This window comes from Zalophus californianus, chromosome 6 (assembly GCF_009762305.2).
Source record: "Zalophus californianus isolate mZalCal1 chromosome 6, mZalCal1.pri.v2, whole genome shotgun sequence".
NCBI lineage: Eukaryota > Metazoa > Chordata > Mammalia > Carnivora > Otariidae > Zalophus > Zalophus californianus.
The window spans coordinates 15,195,506-15,217,321 of record NC_045600.1 but is presented as its reverse complement, the minus strand read 5'-3'; the positions used below and the strand labels follow the sequence as shown (position 1 = coordinate 15,217,321).

At 44.0% G+C, this 21,816-nt stretch overlaps 1 protein-coding gene across 2 annotated transcripts in view; it reads right to left on the bottom strand.

The window, feature by feature from the left end:
* Positions 1–21,816, bottom strand: part of KCNK10 (potassium two pore domain channel subfamily K member 10) — a 130,625-nt gene that overhangs the window by 25,477 nt on the left and 83,332 nt on the right. For both annotated transcript variants that reach the window (XM_027572774.2, XM_027572775.2), the window contains one exon: positions 14,794–14,954. In XM_027572774.2, the coding sequence (XP_027428575.1) occupies positions 14,794–14,954 (161 nt within the window). The remainder of the gene's footprint in view (positions 1–14,793; positions 14,955–21,816) is intronic.

Below are 21,816 nucleotides of genomic sequence, written 5' to 3'. Positions count from 1 at the left end.
AGGGTAGGACTAAGGGCAGCATCAACAAGAGTCTCTTCTTCATTCAGGTTTGCAGGGGGAGGGGTGAGGCGCAACCTGCCCACCCTGGGTGCATGGAAAGGAATCTGGTTCATCTCCCCTTCTTCTCCAATCAATTCACAATAAGTATTTATTAAAGTATTTATGCCTCCAAAGTGCTCAGCACTGAGCAGGTATGGCAAGGGTACAGGAAAAGAAAAGACATAGAAGTTCTATATTCAAGGCCCTTATGCTTTACTTAAAAAGAACCACCCATTATTATGCAACGTAAGACAGGTGCAGCACTGAAGATGTGTGTGATTTCAAATACACAAGCTAGAATTTGCAAGTCCCTCCTCTGGGCTCCCATCGCTAATGGCACGCTTGTCCTAACAGTAACAGCCTTTACTGAGTGCCGACTACAATCAGGCAGACTCTCAGGCATCAACTAAGTACCAAAAGAAGGAGCTACTATTTTTACCTCATTTTTCAAATAAAGAAATGGGCACAGAAATAGACACATAGATCAATGGAACAGAATAAAAGACTCAGAAAAAAACCCACAGTTATATGGTCAATTAATCTTCAACAAAGGAGGCAAGAATATCCAATGGGAAAAAGACAGACTATTCAACAAATGGTGTTGAGAAAACTGGACAGCTACCTGCAAAAGAATGATCCCCCTGGACCACTTTCTTACACCATACATAAAAATAAATTCAAAATGGATTAAAGACCTAAATGTGAGACCTGAAACCATAAAAACTGTAGAAGAGAGAACAGACAGTAATTTCTCTGACATCGGCCATAGCAATATTTTTCTAGACAGGTCTCCTGAGGCACAAGAAATAAAAGCAAAATTAAACTATTGGGCCTTTATCAAAATAAAAAGCTTCTGCAGAGTGAAGATAAACAATCAACAAAACTGAAAGGCAAAAGAAACCTGAAAAGCAACCTGCTTAATTGGAGAAGATATTTGCAAATGTCATATCTGATAAAGGGTTGGTATCCAAAATATATAAAGAACTTATAAAACTCAACACCCTAAAAAGAAATAATCTAATTTAAAAATGGGCAGGAGACATGAACAGACATTTCTCCAAAGAAGACATCCAGGTGGCCAACAGACACATGAAAAGATGTTCAACATCTTTTGGGCATCATCAGAGCAATACAAATCAAAACCACAGATATCACCTCCCACCTGTCCGAATGGCTAAAATCAACAACACAAGAAACAGTAGATGTTGGCGAGGATGTGGAGAAGTAGGAGCCCTTCTCACGTGCTATTGCTTGGAATGCAAACTGGTATAACCACTGTGGAAAACAGTATGGAGGGTCCTTAAAAAATTAAAAAATAGTACTACCCTATGAGCAAGTAATCACATTACTGGGTATTTACCCCCAAAATACAAAAACTCTAATTCACAGTGATACATGCACCCCTATGTTTATAGCAGCATTATTTGCAAGAGCGAAATTATAGAAGCAGCCCAAGTGTCCATCGATAGATGAATGGATAAAGAAGATGTGGTACACACACACATATACACAATGGAATACTATTCAGCCATAAAAGGGAATGAAATCTTGCCATTTGCAACAACATGGATGGAGCTACAAGGTACAATGCAAAGCGAAATAAGTCAGTCAGAGAAAAACAAATATCATGTGATTTTATTCATATGTGGAATTTAAGAAACAAAGCAAATGAGCAAAGGAAAAAATTAGAGACAGAGACAATCCAAGAATCAGACTCTTAACTCTAGAGAACAAACTGATGGTTCCCAGAAGGGAGGAGGGTGGGGGATGGGTGAAATAGGGGATGGGGGTTAAGGAGGGCACTTGTCGTGATGAGCACCAGGTGTTGTAAGGAAGTGCCGAATCCCTATATTGAACACTTGACACTAATATAATACTGTATGTTAACTATACTGGAATTTAAATTAAAAGCTTAATTTTTAAAATTTTAAATTAAAAAATAAAAATAAAATAATTTTTAAAAAGAAAAAGGGGCATAGCCCAAGGCACATGGCTGGTAAGTGGTGGATCAGGGCTTAGGCACTGAGGCATGCGGCTTCAGAGGCAGCCTACCCCAGCTCCGGTCTCATCATGGACATCGGTCTTTATCTATGCCCGTTTCTTCCTGGGGAAGGAGTGTCACCTGCTCACCGTCACATACCCCAGTGTTGAGAACACAGAAGGCATTATTTGATAATGGCTTCTTAAAGTGACCTGGGGAGAGGTAGGAAGGAGCAGCACGATGGGAAGCTGGAGAATGAAACGTTACGAGGCGGATAAAAGAGTGTCAGAGCAGCGGCAAGGCCAGGTGGACACCGGACGTCACCAACATGCAGAGACCCCCATTGGCTTGGCGCTGAGCCTCCCCCCCCACCAGCAGCTCTGCTGCAGGGTCGGAGCTGAGGGAGCATGACGGGGACAAGCATGGGGACACAGATGGAGCTGAGGGTGGGGGTCTGGAAGGGGCAGGTGCAAGAGGGAGACGAGGCACAAGGCCCAGCCTCATCGTTTTGCCTCCAGTGTGATGGGATGGCAGCTGTTGGGGCAGCGAGGACGTAAGGAGCAATCAGCTAGCAATTTACCAAATGCCGTCTCTGCGGCATTTGAAAGTGGAAGAAAAAGAAAAAAAGCAGAAAACAAGTGCTGTCAAGGATGTAGAGAAATTGGAACCCGTGTGCGTTGCTAGTGGGAATGTAAAACTGTGCAGCATTGTGGAAAACAGTCTGGCAGGTCCTCGAACTATTAAACATAGAATTACCACATGACCCAGCAATTCCATTTCTAGGTATGGCTCAAAGGAACTGAAAACAGGGGCTCAGACAGACATTTGCAAGCCTGCGTTCATAGCCGCATTATTCCCAACAGCCAAAAGGTGAAGCAACCCAAGCGTCCATCAACAGATGAATGGATAAACGAAAATGTAGTATGTGCACGCAGTGCAATATCACTGAGCCTTAAGAAGGAAGGAAATGGTGGCTGTTGCTACAATATGCATGAGTCCTTAAAGATGCGATGCTAATGAAACAAAGCAGTCACAAAAGGACCAGTCCTGCATGATTCCACTATATGAGGTCTCCAGAGGGGTCAAATTCCCAAAGATAGAAAATAGAATAGCGGTTGCCAAGGGGCTGGGGGAGGGGAGAATGAGGAGTTAGTGTTGGATGAGTATCTGGGAGGATGAAAAAGTTCTGGAGGTGGATGTGGTGGTGATGTTTGCACAACAATGCAAATGTAATTAGTGCCACTGAACCGTACATTTTTAAATGGTGAAAATGGTAAATTTCCCACAGTAAAAAAAAAAAAAAAAGGCATAAGGGAAAACATTGAAGCAAGGCTCTAAAGTATCCCGCTAACTCCTGGGGTTACCTTAAATGAGAAGAGAACCTCTTTGAAACAGTGACTATGGCCGGGACAAAAATGTTAATTCCGTGGAAAAAAAAAAAAAAAGAACCCAGAACGACATGGAAACAGTGCTGATTTGAAAAGCCAGTGTTGCTCAGTCTCTTTGTACTCAACTTTTTTGAGGATAAGAATCCCTTTTAAACATTAAAAAGAAATTCCTCAATATACACACAATAGAATGTTTTGTACCCACCGATTGAATTCTTAATGATGATCCTTCCACATACATTCAAAAAAGGGTAGTATATATGTGAAGGAGACATACTATTTATTCTGTCTACCAGCAATGTTTGAAGTACAAAAAGTAATTCTCTGATCCTTTAAAATAGCACCCCAGGCCCCTGGGAACCCACCACCCACAGGGCGAGAACCACAGCTCTATGCTAACAAGAGACTAAAGCTCAGCTGTGAACTCCCAAGACTCAGTGCAAAACCATTAAGTCAAAAATGCTATGATGCACAAATGCAGCTCTTTGCAGAAAATAAAAAGCGAAACATTTTCCCCCAGACAAAGTGTATTTCCTCTAACAGGAATGCACATGTCCTAGGCTAGATTTAATTCGGGCAGCCCTGCCTTACCCAGAGTTCTCAGAGCCTGTTCAGCTGTATCACTATGCCCCTCGTGCAGTCACTTCCCAAGGGAGCTGCCTCTTTGGGACTGGTGTTCAAAACAGTGGCATGCCTCTCAATGAGGATGCCTTCTAAACAATTTCCCTTTCCTCAAGCAATGAGAAATTTATCCATGACTACTGACATATATAGTTGCTTAGAAATCATGTTCATTGCTGCCCTGGTATAAACATGCTGATCATATACCCAGCACCATGATGGGCAGACTCAGCTCAACAAGGGCGTTTCTCAGTTTTAATTTGTTGTAAGCTACACTGGAGTGGGTTATTACTTGCTTGACTCACAGAGGTAGCATGAGGCTAAATGTGTAAAAAAGAAAAAGGTTGTTTTTTTTTTACATTGACAAGTGTAACCAAAAAAGAGAAAAGAGTTCTATAAAAAGGCAAAGGAATATTACTCTATTAAATCAGTGCCTTCCAGCATGACCAAACTAGCCTGTGAAAATTGGTGATGAAGGGTGAACATGGGAAATCATCATCCACCTGTTAAGCTGGTTTTATGATACTAATAAAAATGTGAGTCCTAATAAAATTCTTGCATTAAATTCATTAACTCAAAAGTACCCGGAAGTTTTCTTTTTTTTAATATTTCATTTATTTATCTGAGAGAGAGAGAGAGATCACAAGCGGGGGGGGGGGGGTATAGAGTGAGAAGCAGACTCCCCAATAAGCAGAGAGCCCGATGCAGGATTCAATCCCAGGACCCTGGGATCACAACCTGAGCCGAAGGGAGACACTTAACGAACTGAGCCACCCAGGCACCCAGTACCTGGAAGTTTTAGAAACAGGTTACCTGGTTACCATGTGGTAGATCCAAAGCATCGCTGGACTTGTGGTGGCCCCAACATACAAAGATATAAAATGTCTTAATAAAACCCCTGAAATTCTAGAAAGTGATCATGTGTTCAGTGGCCAAGTCCTAACAGATAATGAATGTCCATAAAAATCTTCCACAGACTTTCCTCTATTGGATGACCATTGAAGAAGAGCTTTTTCCACAACATTTCTTGAGTTTAGGGCTGAGTTAAATCCCCACTGGGAATTAAGGTCTTGGTATTGGTTCCCTCAAACTCCAGATTCTCAAAACCATTGAGGCAGAGCATTGAGACAATCTAATGAATCCAGGAAAAGGAGAATGCTTTTGAGGGCAAGACCAGCTGGCTCAGATCACCAAGAGGCTAGGCTTCAAGCTATGTGTTCCTCTTATTATCCATACTGAGTGAGTTGTATGAAGTGGGGTGATGAGCTGCAAGAACAGAGAGTGGAGAATATCATCTGCCTGGCAACCTCTCTCTTGCAGGTGGCCCAGGATGAGACAGCCATTGGGACAGCATAAGCCCCTCTTTTATGAGCCCATATTTGCATTAGTCACATAGCAGACATGAGCAAGGGGACATTTAAATCCTAGATGAATCTCCAAGAGAAGGGAACACCATGAAAGAGATGTTTGCTAATAATGAACCAATATTAGGGAGATAGCGCAGGTGCCCAGAGAAGAATCAGAGACTATTGTCCAATTCAAAGTATCAACAGATCATATGAAACAAGAAAACTAAAACCCTTGGAAAGCAGAGAAAGACAGAGCCAATATTAACTTTTCCTCAACTAGCCATCTTTATCTGTCGCCAGGTCTTCCTAAATCTCTCATGGAGACTCTTCTGAGCCATCAGATGCCAACCCTACCTTACAAGAGAAAAAAGGAAGGAAGGATAGTGGAAAGACTAAGTCTATGCATGCACACTGGGGCACGGTCACCTGCTTTGGAATCCTTGCTCTGTCATTTAGGGGCTGGGTGACCTTGGGCAGGTCACAGAGCCGTCTAAGCATTCCAATCTCATAAGATAAGAAGATGATAATGGTCTCTCTGGGAAGGCCATGGTGCAACTTACTCTGGGTAAAGCCCACAACCCAGGGTGTGGCATACAGTAAACTCTCAAAGCAGACTAGCAACTCATCTCTAGACTTCGATACTGAGGTGCCATAATACTCAGTCTGACCTCAACCAAATCCTACTGGACAAACGACAAATCCGAGGCTCCCTACAAAGTTCCCTAAGCATGGAAGTTTACGAGTGATTTGCCGCCCCTAAGTAACAGTCAGATTCCCAGAAGTTACCTGCAATCAAAGCTTGCCAGAGAGAGAGAGAATTTGTTAAACCTACCTTAAAAATGTTTAAATGTTAAACACTATGTGGGCAGTATTTTATGTAGTTCTATTTTAGGCAGAGTTTGAGAGCTTTAATGTTTATAGAAAGGAGTGAAAATGCATTTTAAAAGCCATTAAAGCCTACAGAGATCTCAGATGACCACAGGAAAGACCAAACAGACACCAGCTAGCTACCAAAGATGAGCTGAAAAAGAGGAAGAATCATACATTCGATTAGTGCCTACGGGGTCAGCTAACGTCAGTGCTGAGATGGTTTGCCTGCTAAAAAATACCAGCCAGAACAATCTATCTTTATGTATATCATCAGGGTCAGGCCCCCAGGCATTTTCCCTCATTGGTGACAAACGATCTTATTCACAGAGCATAAAATTTCTAAAGCCCCCTTTAAGGACCCATGTGAGAGAGGAGAGCTCTGGGCAGGACTGGCACCAGTGCTGAAGAAGCAGTTAAGACCATTGGTAGGGTCACTGAAATTGGAGTGGAAGATTCAGCCAGGGGAGCAGGGCATGCACCTTGGGACCTGTGGGGCAAATGACTCCTTACATTTCAGCAGAGCTGTGGCTTACCCGGGGCGATTTTGCCCCAAGGGGACATTTACTCATGTCTGGAGATGTTCTTGGCTGTCATAACTGGGGGCACTGGTGATCCCGGCATCTAGTGAGTGGAGGCCAGAGATGCTGCCAAACATCCCGCAATGCACAGGGCAGGGCCCATGACAAAAATCCAGACCCAAATGTCAATAATGCCAAGGCTGAGCAATCCTGCATTACAAGAAGAGAGAAAAGAGGAAGCCATTCATGGACAGACTTTGTCACAGGCTATCATTAACAGATGTTGTGCATTCGGGCACCCGGGTGTCTCAGTCTGTTAAGCGGCTGCCTTCAGCTCAGGTCATGATCCCACCGTCCTGGGATCTAGTCCCGCATGGGGGGGGGGGGGGGTCCCTGCTCAGCGGGGAGTCTGCTTGTTCCTCTCCTTCTGCCCCTCCTCCCACTCATGCTCTCTCTCTAAGAAATAAATAAAATCTTAAAAAAAAAAAAACAGATGTTGTGCAGTCTGGTTTGTGAATGTCATTTACGGACTATGTCTCAAGTTCACATCTGTGCCTATCATTAAAGCCAGACAGTATCTTTAATTTAGAAGAGGCCTGTTTGATAAAGCTTTAAAAATATTTACCTTCTTTGAAATTGTTTTTAAAACAATTACTTCCCAACTCCTTCCAATCCCTGAGGGAAAGTAAAAAAGCAACTGTTCACATTAAAACCAGGATCTTCTCTCTGATCAAAATAAACCCACATTATCCATGTAACATAAATTCTACTGAGTTAGCTGTCAGGAATTTTTAATACAGTACGCACTAGTTTAAGTCTGATACAGAGGCAAACAGGCGCGTACACATATGTGTACACACACACACACACACACACACACACACACACACTTGGGCACTCTCAGCCCACCACCTCGCCCTCCAACCACACACCCTCCCCCTGCCTCTTTAGGCTGGTGTGCATCACTAACACCCAGTGATATTTCCACTACTAATAGAATTGGAAATTGTAGTTGAACTCACAGAGCTGAAAGAACACCCAATTTCCAAAACCAGAGATTTCATCTTCTTGAAATAATAATTCTTTTAAGTTAACCCCATTGCTATTGGGGGCTATCTCAAAGACCACTTGTGAGTAACAGAAGGCTCTTGCCATGTGTGCCCTTCAAAGTCTTTCCCTGACTCATGCCAGGCACATGGCAGAGGCCCCCAGCAGTCCTTGGCTTCCACCACCAACCCCTGCCTGCAATCCAAAGTGATTGATTAGCCCACTAATTGAGCATCATTAGCAGATTGAGACTGTCATCACCCTGTCTTAAGCATCTCACAGCCTCTAAAGTCCCCAAGCAATCATGGTGCTGATAAGCCTAGGGTAATGTGTTATTATTTGTCAGCTACACCGAGGCTCCTTTGGCTCCAAAGGCAAATAAACATTTCTGCTATATCCTTGGGGGAAAAGCCAAAGAAGAAAAAGAGTGTCTCTTGGTTTTAAAGGTAATATCAAAAAGCCTGCTGTTCAGCCAGATAAAAAGAGGCAGCCGCTTCCCACCAGAGGCCAAAGTCCAGCTCAGAGCAAGAAAATGGGATCCAGTCCAAAATCTGACCAGTTTTCCTACAGCATCCTATCAGGTGACAGTCGGCCTGGCCCAGCAAAAGAGCCAGCTCACAGCAGGGGAGAGAGAAGCTTCCCGATTCCAAAATCTGCTTCAGAACTCAAGGTCAGCCTTATTTAATCCCAAATAATTATCCTTCCTTGCTAATTGCCCAGATTTCCCTTTGGAAACCCAGGAAGAATTATTTTTACTTTATATTATATAAATACTTAAAAATCATCTCCATGAATTAGCATGACATGTTCAAAAATCTTACACTCTACATTGGTTTCATAACATGGATGACTATATTTGACAGTAAATATTTTTGGCCCACCTGGAAGAAGTTAAGGCAAGATTACTAGTTCAAGCCCAGGCTATACCCCTAACTCACTATGTGGCTCTAGGCACATCACTTAACAAATTATGGGCTCCATTTCCCAGATGTGAAATGAGCCTCACAGAGTAGTGTTCCCCAAAGAGTGACCCACAGACCAACTGCATCTAAATCCTAAGGATGCTTATCACCCTAGAGAGGGGCCCACAGATAATCCCAGACATTACTAGTACTCATGCATTTTCCCATCCTGGAAATCACTTCCTGAAGATCAAACAATGCATTACAGGCTCCTTTGTGGTTGGGTGGAGCTGAGTGACTGCTTGGACCCAATGGGTCAAAAGGCCAAAGCTCCCAAGGGCCAGGGTGCAATGCCCAGCTCTCTTCCTCAGCCTGGAGGGTTCCCAGAGCTACAGCAGCTCTAGCAAGGGTAAGAGAAAGCTAGGATTCTTTGATACCCCAGCATAAGTTAGTCTTCCCTGACTGATTTGAGGATCCCAAAGACCATCTGATTTATGACAAAGAGGGAAGATAGCTTCCCTATGAGTGGTCTATGTGGTTAATGGTTGACTGACACCTGAGCCAGATGCTGTCATTTGCTTATCCCAACTTCTTCTTCGCTACCAGAATTCTCACTTTGTTCATCACAGCAAGGCAGTCAGTCCCAGGAGATGAAGCATGATGCCTCTGTGCCAAGGGTTCTGAAACTTTAGTAGGCATCAGAATCATCTAGAAAGGTTGGTGGACACAGATTGCTGGGCCCCAACTTTGCTAAGAATTTTCATTTCTAACAAGTTCCCAGAGGATGCTGATGCTGATGGTCCAGGGAACCACACTTTGAGAACCACTGGTCTCAATCAATGGATCCCACTCTTCTTTGTCAGATACTCACTTTCTTAACTTCCCTTGCAGGTGGGAATGGTCATATGATCCAGTTCTGGTCAGTGAGACAGAGGGAAGTCTGCAGGGTACTTCTGGGGCAGATTTTTCTCCCATAAAAGGAGACCTTTTGTCTTGCCTTAAATGTGGTCGAATGAAAGCATGACATTGGTCCTGAGGCAGCCATCTTGCAAACCAAGAGGTAACAAGCCTAAGGATGAAAAGCCAACATGCCAAGGACAGCAGAGCAGAGAGAACAAAACATGGGTAAACTCGTGTGAAGTTGTGATTTATAACAGGAAACAAATATTTGGTCTTCCTCCCATTCCTGGCACAGCGATCCTAAAACCCTTGGAATTTCCTGTGATGAGAGTGACAAAGGTGTTTTTTGTTACGTCAATGACATGACTTTTGGATCACCTAGGGATGGGGACTGGGTGCCAGGGGAACCAACCAGAAATAGAGTTTGGAACTTTCAATCCCACCCCCTGATTTCTGAGGAGTGGGGAAGGGCTAGAGGTTGAATCAATCATCAATGGCCAATGATTGAATCAATCATACCTATGTAATGAAGCCTCCATAAAAACCCAAAAGGAGGGGATTCAAGGAGCTTCCAGGTTGGTGAACCTGGAACTATGTACTACAGTGCCAGGCCCCAACTTCCACAGGGACAGAAGCTCCTTTATCCAGGACCTCCCACGCATGTTCTCAACTGGCTGTTGACTTATATCCTCTACAATCCTTCAGAATAAACTTGTAATCTAGTGAGTAAACTGGTTTCCTGAGTTCTGTGAGCCATTCTAACAGATTTATTGAACCCAAGGAGTGGGGTCATGGGAACCTGTGACCGACAGCCATATGGTCAGAAGCATAGGGAACAACCTGGACTCCTGCCTGGCATCTGAAGCGAAGGGCCATCTTGGGACTGAGCCCTTAACTTATGGTATCTGATGCTATCTCCAGGTAGATAGAGTCAGAATTGAGGTGAACTGTAGAGCATCCAGCTGGCATCAAAGAATTGCTTGGTGGTGTAGGGGGAAAAAAATCTATACATCAGAATTGGTACCACAATCCTGAACTTCTCACTGGGGAACTGATACACCAAACTTGAAACAACCTTCCTCCAGGCTTCTTGTTATGCAAGATAAGTAAGTGTTGAACTTTAAACCCATGGTTAATCAGTGTTGGGGCAATGTCCATTTTCCTGGCCTCATGTTCCATGTGGAAGGACTTTAGCCAGAGTCTCACTCTGGCTGCTCAATCAGACAAGTGACTTACAGGCGGATTTAGCAGAAAGGACTGAGCTCCTTCACCTCAGCCCCCTTCGTATCCCATCTGAAACCATCCGCTACATAGAGGTATACTTTGATTTTCTCTCTATGATTTAGCAAGGTTAGTGGGGCTGACCCTGCTCTCATTGAGAGGGCCTGGGCTGCCAATGACTAGAAGAGACAGAATTTCTAAAATGGCCCATGAAAATATCCCACCCTAATCCCCAGGACTTCTGCTATGGTGAGCTATCACTCCCACGACTATGATATATCATATGGCACAGTTGACCTTAAGATAGGGAAATTATCCATGTGAGCCTGATCAAATCATATGAGCCCTTAAAAGCAGGGCACTTTCTCAGGCTGGTGGCAGAGGAACAAAGGGAAGTCCAAGAGATACAAAACACCAGAAGAATTCCATGTTGGCTTTAAATATGGAAGGGCCATATGCCAAGGAATTCAGACATCTCCTAGAAGCTGAGCATGGATGACCTCCACCTGACAACTGGGAAGGACACAGGAATCTCAGTCAGTCCTATGACCAGTGGCAACTGATTTTTGCCAAAATCTGAATGAGTTTGGAAGCAGATTCTTCCCCAGATCCAGAGCCCAACCCAACCAACACCTTCATTTCAGCCCCATGCTATGCTGAGCATAGCACCCAGACAAGCCCGCCTGGACTCTGACCTAGAGAACTGTGATACAATAAATGGATGTTGCTTGAAGCTTCTGCACTTGTGATAACCTGTTACACATCAGTAGAAAACTAATACAGCAGGGAAGTCCTTCTGATTCAGGGTGAAGTGGTTAACAAGTCTTTTTGGCATCAAAACCAAAGCTAGGACACCTGGGTGACTCGGTCAGTTAAGTATCTGCCTTCAGCTCAGGTTATGATCTCTGGGTCCTGGGATGGAGCCCTGCATCAGGCTTCCTGCTCCTTTCTCAGTCTGCTTCTTCCTCTCTCTCTGTACCTCCACTTATGCTCACTCTCTCTCTCTCAAGCAAATAAATAAAATCCTTAAAAAAAAAAAAGCTACATCCTCTGATCAGCTTATCAGCAATAAAGCTAACATCTTAATCTTCATCTGACTCCCATGTCTATTTCTCAATTATTTCTGATTTCAGAAGGGGTAAAAAGGGAAGGGAAAAAAGGTTTTATTTATTCATCCAATATAAACCCCAACAGGCAGATATTGTATTACTCTGCAGCCAAAAGCATCCCTAAATAATACATTAACCTTCAGCAACTCAACCCAAGCTCAGGCCTGGGATGTGGTAGAAAGATCAAAATCATGTGACCTCAGAACACAGGCATCCAGAAGGCTTATTTTATATTTTATCTTTACATCAAAAATCATCTCTTCCTTACACCTGAAAGAAAACAAAGCAGATGAAGAAAAAGACTTAATCCTTGAATGGGTGGGGGGGGGAAAATGTACCCTCCCCACAGGAACTAAAAATCCATAACCCCCAACTTCGTTGGTTTATAAAATTTTCAATTTTCAAGTAATCACCTAAGAATAGCTGGCCTTTGAGATGTCGTTTAAATGAGTGGCAAAGTGCTTTGAGATTTTCCACCAAAACTACAGGCAGCCAGTGAAGTGCAGATGGGTTGTTTGTGTATTCAGGAAGTGCGCTTCTACTCCTCCTGGAATTCAGTCACCCCTTCCAACTGCACCCTCCTCCAACACTCTGCAAATGCATACATCTCAGGCTGCCAATTCGATAATATACTGCTATTTCCTTCCTAAAAGACTCCCAGTCTTTGATGGCGCTGCAAGGAATTGAGTGCGCCATCAGCATAAAAATGAAACGCAAGGTTTTTAAGGCTCTGTCCCAGAGTCCTTTGAACCATCCATCTGAGAGGCAGCTTTAAGGGAAGGAGATAAGTACTCCTTCCCTTAAAATTAGTTTGAAATTCATTAGGGGGAACTAAGTGCCCAAATTCAGTAGCAGATGTGGTCACAATGACTGCAATCGCTTCCTTCATTTAGAATATAGTAACTAATTTTTTTTTTCCTAAATGGGGTACTTCAAAAGCTTTTAATGCAACCCTTTCTTTCTACAAATAAGGAAACTGAGATCTAGAGCAGCTACATAAAATTTAAAATGCTGGAGCAGTCATTTCTCCATTTGAATCCTGTTCTTCTGAGTGTTCAATCCTCTCTGCCTTGGAGGGCCATGAGGCCCTGGCTAACAGGGCACCTCCGAGAAGCTCAAAGCAGCTCTTGGAGACGGGTTGGAGACGGAGACTTGCTATGTCTGGTTTAGGGAAACCTAAACATCTGAGAAGCAGAGAAGCTGAGCTCTGACGGTTTCCATGGTGACCACTGAGCCCAAGTGCATGCTCTAATGAGCCAGCTGGGCAAGCCAGCACCTGGGAGCAAAGGTTGTGGGACATTCCAGGAACATCCACGCGCCGCTGAGCTCCTCAATTGAAATCTGAATGGGTGGCTAGGCTGCTAATAAGGGCTTCTTTTGGGAGACAGATACACAGCAGATCTGAATGAACTCTATATGTCTGGCCCTGTGCCAAGATCTCTTCCACACATTATTTCATTTAATCATCACCAAAACCTTCTACAGTGGATTCAAATTCTGCCCTCCTCTTTCTCACCGATGAGTAAACTGAGGCCACTCACCCAGGATCACTGAGCTCATAAAAGGCAGCTCTAAGCTAATTCTCCTGCTCCATTCTTCCACGCTGGCAAACCTGAAACCACTCACCTGGGGAGCTCCCCTGTCTTTTTCTAAAGAGAATTCATGATTTCTTGTCTCTGAGAGAAAAACAAGTGCACATTAGAACTCACCACTGATCTATCTTTGCCCATCATTGCCAGATTCTGAAAAGGTCTCAAAGTGTCATTTTTAAAAATTAAGTCATCATCAGAAACAACTCCCTGAAGAAGGTTTGAAAGACTCAAGAACGAGGTCAATAATGAAAAACAGAGCAGAAACGATGTTACACCTGAGTCAAACAAGCTTTCTGTGAGATCATATGAATAAGTGTTAAAGGGCATTGAGAACCCCAAGCCAATCACATCTGCTCTACAACCTGTCGCTGAGGCTAGGAATGCCATCTTCAGTAAATAAATTCCTTGAGTTGAGTTTTTGTCCCTTGGTTAAAGATAAGTATTCTCAGGAAGAAAAAAACCCACAAGATATTGGCAATCATCAACACCTTAGTATAAATTAGTACATCAGTGTACTATTTGCTGAGAGAGCACTCAGAAGTGAGAGGACAGAGAGGGTGGGGCCTTGAAGAGATGGATACAAAGCACGATGCAGTATCTGGAAAAGGCAGTCTTCTGGAAGAGGTCCTAGAAGCCAGGATCAGCCTAAAGACACTGGACTTGGAAATAAAAAGGAATGAAGAGGGGCGCCTGGGTGGCTCAGTTGGTTAAGCGACTGCCTTCGGCTCAGGTCATGATCCTGGAGTCCCAGGATCGAGTCCCACATCGGGCTCCCTGCTCAGCAGGGAGTCTGCTTCTCTCTCTGACCCTCTTCCCTCTCATGCTCTCTATCTCTCATTCTCTCTCTCTCAAATAAATAAAGTCTTTAAAAAAAAAAAGGAATGAAGAATTTCCAATAACAAAACAAACTTCTTTACTTTATTGCAAATACACTTAGAAACCCATCTTCCATCTTTAAGATGGAACTGAATATGCCTCCCATCTTTAGAAAATCTTGTTTTGGCACACCTATACTTAACCCTCTTGTGTTGTGATTCCAGAAATACCACTGTAAAGAAGGAAACCGATAAAGAGAAGTTTAGGCACAGTACTTGTGACTACCATTGGCCAAAACAGAAAATAGGATTATAACATTAAACTCTTCCATTAAAAGTGACAATGATATGGTAACACCGTAATCATTCCTTCTGGATCCCATCAGGCTAAAAAGTCAGTTGGATCACAGAGTTTAGGGTTTAAATAGATGCAGTACTCACTCGAAAGACCTTCTCCACTCTTGCAATGCTCTTCCCAAAGATGGTTCCAAGTTGGTCTCCAATTCCAGCCAATAAGAAACCAAAGAGCGGAATTCCAAAGATGGCATATAAAATACAAAAGATTTTGCCTCCCTCGGTGCTTGGAGCAATATTCCCATACCCTGGTGAGAAATAGTAAAAAGAAAGAGGGAGAGTGGTGAGGTGGTAGAGAAATCAGAGAGCTGAACAAAAGAATCCACAGATTTCTTGAAAGGTTTCTGTGCTCCCCCACTGCATGAGCTTCCGGGAGCAGAGAATAATCAAAAATCTAACATTCAGAACATTGTTCCATTACTTCTCTCCCTTCTCTCCCTGAGAACAGTTTTAAGGAGTTCCAGCCTTCCTGGATCTTAATGTGTTTAATTAGATTACATTTTAGGAAATTCGTAGTCACCCAGAATTGCATTGCTGATGAAAACCAGTATCATCGATTTCAGAAACACCAAATATCTTGGTTCAGGGCTTCAGGAGACCTGAAGATGCAAGGAGGGTTCACCACTGCCCTTTTTAGACTGGAAAAGAGCTTCTCCTTTACAGTCTCTTCCCAGGAACATCCCCTCCACTTGACAGACTGGCTGTCTTCAACATTTGGCTCTATAGGGTGATGGGTGCTCCGCAGGATATGTGGTCTAACACAAATTCGGATAGGACTCATGGATCATACAGCCCTACCCTGAGAAGCCTGAAAACAGAAGAGCAGGGAAGGAAAACGGTGCCTCTTCCCGCATTGACAGTGATGTTTAGCTCTACTTGGCTCTTTTTCTCTTTACTAGGAACTTTGCTTCGTGTCTGGGTCCTGCCTCTCTTCCCACCGGCTTCTTTCATCAAGGGCTATCAGGCACTAAATATATGTTTATTGGTGGAATGGATGTTTGAATATAAAAGAATCTTTGTATAGCCATGTCTATAATATGTATTTCAAATAGTGCTTGAAAACACCAACATCTGCATTCTTAAGAATTCTGCAATTATGTAAGTAACTTCTGTATAGTGAGCAGTGGGCTTTCTCTGTATGGATGGGGCTAACGGAAGCAGTGCTGGGGAAAAAAGGCTATGGTATTGGCATGATATATAGAGAAATGAGAATCTAAATTGCTTGATATTCAGTTTCATGCCAGTGAGTACTGCAATGCTAACTAGCATCTGGATAGTCACCCAACTGTTCTCCCATATTAGGGTAACTCAGGTGGGGCCTGTTTCTAAATCCATGCGATGAGTGAGTTACTGGGTTCAAGGCTGTGAGCATGTTAGGGATGCGGCACAGCCAAGGCCAATGTCGATACTGCCCCACCCCGAACCTCCGATGAGCCTAGAAAACTCTCGCTGCTGCTGTCTGCTTTTGGGTGATGAGTCACCTGGCTATTTTCCTTTTCAATTTTCTTGTCAGAATCATTCAAACCTTTTATCATGAATTATCTAAATTACAGTTTCCATTTCTCAAATGAGTGTTCAGGCAAGCCTTCCTCATCTTACATTCCTTTTACTCAGCACCGTTTTCACTTAATTGTGCAAAAGAGACTCTTGGAACTTTTTTCAGGTGCTTTCAGGAACTTGGACAAAACCATTTTTCTAGGGGCGCCTGGGTGGCTCAGTCGGTTAAGCATCTGCCTTCGGCTCAGATCATGATCCCAAGGTCCTGGGATCGAGCCCCATGTCAGCCTCCCTGCTCAGCAGGGAATCTGCTTCTCCGTCTCCCTTGCACTCTCCCCTGCTCATGCTCGCTCTCCCTCTCTCTCTCTTGAATGAATAAATAAATCTTTAAAAAAAAACATTTTTCTAAGTGTTGCCCTCTAGAATAATCTGAGTGACGCTGAAAAGGGAATAAGTGCCTACACAGCTTCACTTCACACAGGTCGATGGAGACCTACGGAAACATCTATGACTCTTGCTTGACTGTCTCAGAGTTGCCTGATCACTGTGAGGGAAGGTAGGTTTTCTTTCGTCTCAATATCTCAGAAGGAAACATGTTGTAGACACAGCACAGGCAAACAAATTGCTGAATAGGCATCTCATTAGCCCCAACAAGAGGTGCACACTCTTCCCCCAGCTTTTGGTCAGGACCTGCCCCACTGCCTGGGTAAGGACTGTATTCAGGGAATTTCCTGGTGTCATCCAAGGGGCATGACAAAGAAGAGAGAAGACAGAAGGTCCAGATCCAATTCCACCTCACTCCACCTGGTTGTCCCCAGAGTCACTTAACCTCCACAGATCCCAGCCTTAGAGGGGTTTGAGGATCATGTGGAAAAATCAGTGAACTGTAAAGGACCATACAAATGCAAAGTAGTATTACTACTAGCAGTATTATTACTACAATTGGCTTCTTATTTACGCAGTGTTTCACAGACTAGAACACTAAGATAAAGTTAAAGCAAAGCTCTTGGGTAAGGACACCAGTGAAGTAAAATCCACAAATATTCAAATAAATCTTTAAATATATTTAAGGCCATCACTTCATACTGGGCATAAGGTAATTGCCATTCTTGAGTAACGCTGTGTTTGTGCATTGTGTGTGTGTGTACACGTGTGTGTATGTGTGTGTGTGTCCCTTGCCTCTGATGAACTGTATGGAAAAGCTGTCCCAATGGACCCCTCGACCCTGTCATTCTAGACTTTTAACATTTTGGAGCTGTTAAAAAGCTCCCCCCATGCCTGGGAGGGAGGGCCACATGCCTGGATATTTGGCTCTACTTTACCGAGCCTGGTAGACTGCTCTGCCCATCCATCAAGGATCCTTGGCAGAACGTTGAAGGAGGGGGTGGTGGTCATATAGGCTCACGACTGGAGACTGCAGGGCTTCCTGTTCTGACGCTTCCACTTCCTGACTCTCGGATCTTGAGGATTTCCCTCCCTAACCTTTCTGCCTCACTCTCCTCCTCTGACATGGGGCTAAAGATAGCACCTGCCTTTTGCTATTAAAGATGAAATGAGGAGCGCCTGGGTGGCTCAGGCGGTTAGGCGCTGACTCTTGGTTTCAGCTCAGGTCGTGATCTCAGGGTCATGGAATCAAGCCCCACCACGTCAGGCTCCACGATCAGTAAGGAGTTTGCTTGGGATTCTCTCTCTCCCTCTCCCTCTACCCCTCCCCCCCCAAAAAAACACACAAATAAATCTTCAGTAAAAAAAAAAAAAAGATGGAATGGGTTACATGCGAAGTATGAGTTGCCCGTGGAGATTAAATACATGTAAATCATGACGCAAATCATGACACAATACTTGGTAAGTATTAGCAATTATCATCTTGCCCAGGGTTTTCTGTAGGAAGGAATCACTTCTGAGCAATATGTCTCCAGGAAAACTAAGCCCCAGGAGAAAACAGATGGTTGGTTCCTGTCTTCCCTCTGGAAACTCCGCTGTTCTCCCACAGTGCCAGGTCAAGGAAAGGAATGTCTGTGCCACCAGTGGGGCCGGCTCCACGATTTGGATGGGCCCACCATTGCATTTGGGGTGTGGGCGTCTCTCAGTGCGGCTAGGGGCAGCAACATCTGGGAAATGAGATGGGGCGACATGGCAGTGAGAAAGGCAATTGGTCAGGGAGAACTAGCCTAGAACATGAAAACTGGCTTTAAGGAAAGCAAAAGAAGTCGAAAGAGTGACTTTTGGCCAGAGTGGACCAGCCCGGCAAGGAGCATCTGTTATGAATGAGAAGGACCACGGCAGGGCTTCGCTGTGTTTACCTTTGGCCAGAAAACAGTTCCAGGCCCTTTTTGAAGAGAAAGCTGGTGTTTAAAGAAGGCTGCCTGGGCGCCTGGGTGCCTCAGTCGTTAAGCGTCTGCTTCAGCTCAGGTCGTGACCCCAGGGTCCTGGGATCGAGCCCCGCATCGGGCTCCCTGCTCAGCGGGAACCCTGCTTCTCCCTCTCCCACTCCCCCCGCTTGTGTTTCCTCTCTCGCTGTGTCTCTCTCTGTCACATAAATAAATAAAACCATAAAAAAAAAAAAAGAAGGCTGCCTGAGTAGCTCATGTGTAACACTTCCATTTGCCATTTACATTCCAAAGCCAGACCTCTGCCAAACCACGTGCTGTTCAACCCTGTTATCTGGTTAAGAGTGTGTGTTTTAGACCCAGAATGTCTATGTGTGCTAAACCGGCTTTCTGGGGGTGAAATCTGTGCACCCACGCTAAGAAGGGCCCCGTGCTTGGTTTATTGATCTGCTGTTGCCATTTTGACGTTCTTAATCATTTTTTAGCAAGGGACCACATTTTCATTTTGCGCCGGGCCCTACACATTATGTAGCTGATCCTGGTGAATGTGGCTAGGCTCCACTGCTTACCTGCCGTGAGATATTGGCCAAGTTACTTGATATCTTGGAGCCTCCATTTTCTCATCGGTCAGCTGAGGTTAATAACAGTACCTACTGGATATGCTTAATGCGAGACTAAGATAATCACATGGAGCCCGGTGCCTGGCACCTAGTGAGCACTCAGTAAATGTTAGCCCCAATGACAGCTATCTCCAAAGCCACAGGTTAGCACCCAGTTCAGGTGCTGTGTAAGTAGAAATAGCTGCTCAGGTACTTTGGCAGGTACAACTCCTAATTAAGGCCACCGGGCAAGTGACAGTTACTAGCTACTGTCTGGGACCTGACCAGGTGCTCTCTCTGATATGAGTAGAGTCAGATGATTCAATCCGAAAATGTCTCAAAGACTAAAATTTACTAGCATTCCATAGCTGTTGATGAGAATGCCATCATTTGTTGCCCTTACAAATAATGGCTTGTGCAAAAGCATTTGAACAAAGAAGTGAGCATCATTCCTCCAGCTTAGAAACCCTAGTTGGTGGGAACCCACCAGCAGAGTCAACAGTCAAGAGCAGGTGGGACTTTCCCACATCAGAATTAGTTACTGAGAGAGGGGACAGAGGACAGTGAGCCCTCAGCAAAGACTGAACAGGGTCTAGTCTTCCTCTGGCATTGCTCCTAGTTTGGAGAAGTGCCTGAGTATATGCCCTTTTGCTACACATTTGTAAGCCTTCCTGTATATTGTGAACATAAGAAAACATTGTTTAAAAAGAAGTACTTTGATATCCTCAGATAAAAGAGACCTCTGATACTGAGTACTATTGCTGCTTTTCAGAAAAGACTGTTATTCCTAAGACCTCTCTATACACATTCTAAATAATGAACACATTTTTCTTGTGTCTGAAAAGTACTCATGTGGCTCATGAGAGTCTTTCTAGAAAGCAATTTGGCAAGCCTTTAAAAAGTCCATGCCCTTTGACACCACAGTTCCTTGGGGAGTCTCCCAAGGAAACAACCAGAGATGAAGACCACATTTGACACACAAAGATTTTCACCATGGGGCACCTGGGTGGCTCAGTTGGTTAAGCGACTGCCTTCGGCTCAGGTCATGATCCTGGAGTCCCGGGATCGAGTCCCGCATCGGGCTCCCTGCTGAGCCAGGGAGTCTGCTTCTCCCTCTGACCCTCCCCCTCTCATGTTCTCTCTATCTCATTCTCTCTCCCAAATAAATAAATAAAATCTTTAAAAAAAAAAAAGATTTTTCACCATGATGTTACACTATCACAAAATAGAAAGAGCTTAAGCCTCCAACAACATGTGACTATGGTGTGGGTAGTATATCCAATGGCACCCAATAAAAATTATGTTTTTCCAAGAAGCTTATAATATGGGAAAATGTTTACATTATTGTGTCACAAATTATATGAACTCAAGTAAGCAGGCTAATGTTTGGATATTTCACAAATAAATAAAGAAAAGACAGCTCCTCAGCTCCAGCTACCCCACTGCACAACTCGTAAGTAGTGAAAATTTCTCAAGAACTGGAAGAATTCAAGAGTCCTGAGTTTTCTTTTTTTTTTTAAGATTATTATTTATTTATTCATGAGACACACAGAGAGAGAGAGAGGCAGAGGGAGAAGCAGGCTCCCAAGGAGCCGGGAGCCCAGTGCAGGACTCGATCCCAGGACCCTGGGATCATGACCTGAGCTGAAGGCAGACGCTTAACCATCTGAGCCACCCAGGTGCTCGGGCCCTGAGTTTCCTTAAAAGCCTTGCTACCATATGTGATGAATGAATTCAACGCCAAATAATTATTCTTACCATCATTGTACTCAGGTTTTGTTTAGAATTCTCCAACTGTATGATTTTACAAAAAAATCCTCCACTCTAGAGTTAAAATTTAGCCAGCTAAATGGTTTTCAACTTACAGTGCTTTAGTTTTCAATTAAGAGAGAGAGTGAGAGAGAAAATAGTGCTTTTACCCGTTGCGTGGAACAAGGACCCAGTCTCTAGCAATGACACTGAGCCATGATTCTAAAGTGGACTTGTAATTGGGGCTGGGTTTTATCTTCATTGGTTTTTTGTTTGTATGCTTGTTTCATAGTAGTTTCCTGTTCAGCACCCACCTTCCCTGCAGATTTTGGGGAAGGGTCTTCATCCCATGCATAGATACGACATAGTGTCCTGCCTCCCACAACAGAGGCAACAGAGCCTCCCAGGCAGCCAGGACAAAAATGCCTTGACCCAGAGTCTCATCCAATCAGATGTTCTGCCTAAGACATCAAGAGTGAGTGGCCCAAAGAAGGTGCAGGATAGCACCTGTGACTACTGGGTCAGGCACAGCCCATCGAGACCAGAGGACACTTACGGACCCTCCGTGATCTCTGACCCATAAGTGTGTTATTACTTAGGATTTTTTCAGTTTTAGGTCATAGAAACCCAATGCAGTCTGGCTTGAATAAAAACAGAAACACACTGCCCACAGTAAATAAGGGATTCAGCATTTGTTTCTTAACACTTTGTGGGTAGCTTCATCCAAAGTTCACAAGATGTTAGCTGGACCCCATTTATCACTCTGCTTTTCTTCTGCTGCTTCTTTAGTGTTATCTGAATTCTAGCCAAGAACACGACTGCCAGTCATGGGCCTATCTCCTTCCAGATTTACCTCCAGGAAGAAAGAGAGGAAGTCACTTCCTCCAAAGCTTAAGCAAAAGCCTAGGAACTGAGTTTCTAATTGGCCTAATCTA